Raw genomic sequence first — 5,043 nt, forward strand, 5'->3', positions numbered from 1 at the left:
GTGAAAGAATAGACCAATTGATGCAGGAAATTTTTCGTTGAATCATTTCTTGCAGCTTGTTGGTCTGAAATTATTTAACCAGTGTTTTAGTTTTTTAGCCTGTTAGGACTGTCCTCAATCCCAAGACACTTGGCAGTTGGCAGAATCTCTGCTTGTTCCTTCCTTGGCCCATTCCATTATTGTCCTCTCATTCTGCATGTAAATCATGGCTATCTTCTGTCTCCTAATTTGCTTGATTATGAGTAATGTTGGCTGCAAACAGAATGCTATTCTTTGAGATTGGTTGTCGTGGATAGTATGAAGTTTAAGCGAGGTCAGTTGAAGGAATGTAAAATATCAGTATTTATTGTGCACAACGGTGTTGCACACATATATAATTTGACAATACCTACCAAAATGAACACTAAGCAAGATCATTTTTTCATTAGAAACCAAAAAAAAAAGGAAACAAAAGTAACTGTTTTCAACATAAATCATCTCAATAATAAATGAGTTAGGTATGAAAGTAGGTTTTTCGTGCTAAGTCTTGTGTCAGCATGTTTTTTGTTTAAAATAGTTTTCCTTTTCCGGCCTGCAAGGAGTCTAGAGGATAAAAGGGGACACCTATAATGTACTTGATAAAAGAAGATATGTTAGTATCATGGTTTTGGAATGCAAATGAGGCAAATAGAATCAAGGTTTTAAATGTCGGCCGACATGTCCGACATGTCGGTTTGAGGGCTTGAGCGACATGACATGGGTGTTTTTAACTCGTATATCTTCAGGGCCAAATCAGAAATATTGGGGCCATATTGGGCATATCGACGATTTTCCCGCATTGAAAAACCAGCCGATATGGCCTTTTTTTTAGATCTGGGCATATCGACGATTTTCCCGCATTGAAAAACCAGCCGATATGGCCTTTTTTTTAGATCTATTTTTTGTTATCGGGTTTGGGTTTAGTGATAAAAACCCAAACCCGTTTGATCTGTTCTTATGTTTAAGGGTTTCTTATGAACCCAATAGAAAGAAAAGAGAAAAATTAGGGCTACAACGGACTTGAGAACCGATCACTCCTTTTATGAACAATGACGCCCTTTCCTTACCTCCATCTCGGACCCTCGTCGTCCATCTCCCGTTGCGCTCTAAAATCTGAACCCCAACCCAACCCGAGGGCAGCAAGGTATCTCGTCATCGGGATAAAGGGAAGAAGGTGGTCGGTGACTCATCCGAAGGACCCCAAGCAGACAAAGAAGAAGAAGAAGACCCCGGCACTACCTCCCTACGACGTCCCGTCACTGGCACTGCCTCCATGCAACGTTGGAATCCACCCATCGCCAGCGCTGCCTCTAGAATTTATAAAGTATGCTTATATTGAATTTAGGAATGATTAGATTACATTTAGGATATGATATTATACATATGCGCACCACCCGATATGGCAATCCGATATTTAGTCCATGTCCCCCGATATATCCCTGATTTTTGCTACCCGACATGGATTTCAGCCGTCCGACATGAACCCGACATCCGACATTTAAAACCTTGAATAGAATCATATCAAGTAGTTTATTCCTGTGCTAAATCAAGTTTCAGCAATCAACATGTTTTGGGCTTCTTTATAAGTTGGCATATATCCTGAAAGCTACACCATATACATGTTCCGTTATGAGATCAATTAGAACCAAGATTGTGGATGAGTTAAGACTCATAAAGTTCCACAAAGATCCAATAATCCATTTTGTCCATAAAGAACCATTAAATTCTTATAGAGCAAAACTTTCCCATAAAATGATATTTTATGCTGTTATAGAAAAGTTTCATTATAGATAACTTTTCTTTGATAGAACTTCATGCCAATGTTATTAATTTTTTAGATAATAACATATGATTTACCTTCTAGTAGTTCTCTTTCTTTTTTTATGTATGTTCATGCACTGTTATAAATAACGGTAAATAACACCGTAATAGCGGCACTAATAGCGCTAATGGCCCTTTCCCGCTACGCTATCGCCCAATAACGGTAACATGCTGCGGAATATGCGTTTTCTGCTCGCATAAGTGGCCAATACCGCGTCATAGCAGTGAATAATGAGCGATTATGGGCAAAATTCTCTTTTTGACCCCTATTTAAAAGCGGATTGAGATTTATTTTTCTTAAAATTAACCCTGATCCGTAACCAGTGTATCCTGTCGCCTCTTGCCCCATTTTCTCCCACGATTTCCAGCGTATTCTCATAGCCTCCCACAACCTCCGGTACCTACTTTAGCACTTCCTCTCACCTCCGCTCGCCATGAGCTCCTTCTACTGTAATCCCCTCACATCTCAGCTCATCTTGTCAAAGACGACTCCTCTCTGACTTCTCCTCTAGTCGTCTTCAATATAATGTGACAATTACGTGTTTATTCATGTTTAGGATCTTTTTAGATTATCAAATATGCACTTCTAGATTTTCTAGATTTTTCTTTAATTTTCCTTTTTTTTAGTATTTGTACATATCTAAATTAGACTACTGTTTGATTTTGCGCTTTTTACTGCTATTTTGTTACAATAGCCCCAAATAGCTTTAGTGATGCCTCACCGCTACGTGACGCTATCCACTATCGATAACCTTGTGTGCATGCATACATTCATGTACATAAAAGTTTTGCTCCAGAATGTTACCAACGAACTTACAACTTATTGCAGGATACATTGGTGACGAGGAAGCAACCTCTGCAATTTTGAACTCTGAGGGATGGTTAAAAACTGGTGATCTCTGTTATATTGACAACAATGGGTTCCTCTTTGTTGTTGATAGGCTAAAAGAGCTAATAAAATACAAGGGATACCAGGTGATTATTGCTTTTGCCTTCTTTCTGGCAAAGATTTTTGATGAATACGAGTTTCAGTACATTATTGAACATTATCTTTACGATCTTTTTGCCTCGTTAGTGTTTTGCATGTGCCGTGAATACGGATAGATGTGTGTATGCGAAGTAAGCATGGTACAAAGAAATAGTTTGGGGGTGTTGTTAAATTCTGGGTTTTTTTTGGTGTACAATAATAGCATGCTGTAACTTAGGCTTGTTAAGGACATTTCTAGGTTCTCATAACATTTACTAGTTCATTGAGAGGGTGCAGTTATTTTATGTATTCGAAAAGTCAGGTTTCTAGAAATGCAATTATTTTATGCATATAGCATTAGTGTTCTACATGTAAACTCTAGTCAGGAATTTAGTAATATGGATTGATTAATTGTGATAATTTGCAATTATATAAATCTGGGAGGGGAAAAAATGGGACGGATGCCCATTAGAATGGAAAGAACAGCATTCAAGATGTGTGAATATACAACATGACAAGGTGTGCAAATAAAAATCCGGATAAATTTTTTTTAGTTACATACAAATATTGATATAATGAAAGGTATCAATATAACTATGAATTTTCATGATTTTTGGTCAAAAATGCTTAAGTGAGTTAATAAGGGTTATTATATATTAGAGGACCTCTTACACGTATCCCATTTGGAATTAACATGCATTTTTACGTATTTTCCTATGCACGATGCTTCATTAGGGAATTTGAGATTCTAGAGGCGACTCTACACATTCTAGAGATGGCACCCACCACATCCCTGCGCAGTGTGACACTTTGATATGGGGTTTGGTTCCATGTAACACTCACTTACCTCTGCTGTGCGGCTCTGATACAACTTATCATGTACTGATCATGTATTTTCCTGGAGGTCACTCATCCTTGAATTGCTTTTGCTCGGGGATGCTTAACTACAAAGTCTTTCATGATTGAACCTCGGTATAAAATGAGCTGATCTTCCTAAGGATTTGTGGTAAGCTTGTAAAGTGAGCCACAAGTGAGCGGGAGAGTGCTTGATGATGAAGGGCTTGTATCAATCATGCATTGCTTCCAGATAGAAAATTACTAGTAAAAAAATGCCAGGTTATTTGTTTCCTCAGATGTGCAAACTACATTGCACAGGCAAATTTAATTTATTCACATAATAGAGCAGAAGCCCGTTCAATGGCACTGTAAAACTGGCAAAAAATTCCATGTTACTTTGTAGCATAATTATTTGTGGAAGATCTTCAGAAGAATGATGTCTGGTGATCCACATAAGTAGTATAGTGACTTCCAATTTCCACATATTGAAAGTATGAAATTAGATAAACAAAAAAGTGAAAAAAGATGGTTATAACTTTTAAATAAAGATATTCCATGCACAAATCACTTATATCACAAGATGCGAGTGTTTTCGTTTTCCCTCTAATTAAGGTCTAGTTTGTTGTTTTTTCTATACAATCAGGAATGGTTATTCTGCTTGCATAGTTACATTATATGATCAAATTCATTAATCACACTTTTTCCTCCTTTTATTCTACAGGTTCCCCCGGCTGAATTAGAACACTTGCTTCAAATGCATAATGATATCATTGAAGCTGCTGTTATACCGTGAGTACCCAATAATCCTAAAAAGAATGAGCAAAGGAAAGTATAAAAGTAAAATTTTTACTTGTGCATCCTACTTAAAGCTTGTTTATGGCAGATACCCAGACGACGAAGCAGGGGAAGTTCCAATGGCCTTTATTGTAAGAAAGCCGAATAGCACCCTTCAGGAGGCTGAGATCATGGAACTTGTGGCCAAACAGGCAAATTCTTAGCCTCTTATCTCTGCAACCCTCTGTATTGGCTTTGTTTTTCTTCGTCAAAAATACATCTAGGTTTTACTGTGCAATATACGGATTTGATGGTTATGAGCTGACAACTTATTTTCTTAAATGATCTACCAAGAGATAATATGCGTTGAGAGACACCCATCTGATGGGACTAGTAGGGTCCGCCTCACCACATGACTCTTCTCTCGGTAGTGCATTTACTAAAATGAGTTTCTGTCGCATACATGTGTGCATCAGTGGGTAGGTGAGGATATATGAGATTTTGCCATCCAAATTTTTTAACCATCGAATGGACATCATAAATCAAGATCTTTCAACTCTCATGCCCTCATTAATTTATGACAACTCGTCATCTATTAAGTTCATCCAATGGCTAAAAAATTAGAT

The 5,043-nt window shown here is 37.6% G+C and overlaps 1 protein-coding gene across 2 annotated transcripts in view; it reads left to right on the top strand.

Moving 5' to 3' along the window:
* Positions 1–5,043, top strand: part of LOC109830534 (4-coumarate--CoA ligase-like 5) — a 6,562-nt gene that overhangs the window by 1,025 nt on the left and 494 nt on the right. For both annotated transcript variants that reach the window (XM_020397816.1, XM_020397815.1), the window contains exons 3-5: positions 2,669–2,814; positions 4,365–4,432; positions 4,527–4,629. In XM_020397816.1, coding sequence (XP_020253405.1) covers positions 2,669–2,814; positions 4,365–4,432; positions 4,527–4,629 — 317 coding nt within the window. The remainder of the gene's footprint in view (positions 1–2,668; positions 2,815–4,364; positions 4,433–4,526; positions 4,630–5,043) is intronic.

Source organism: Asparagus officinalis, chromosome 2 (genome assembly GCF_001876935.1).
Source record: "Asparagus officinalis chromosome 2, Aspof.V1, whole genome shotgun sequence".
Taxonomy (NCBI): Eukaryota; Viridiplantae; Streptophyta; class Magnoliopsida; order Asparagales; family Asparagaceae; genus Asparagus; species Asparagus officinalis.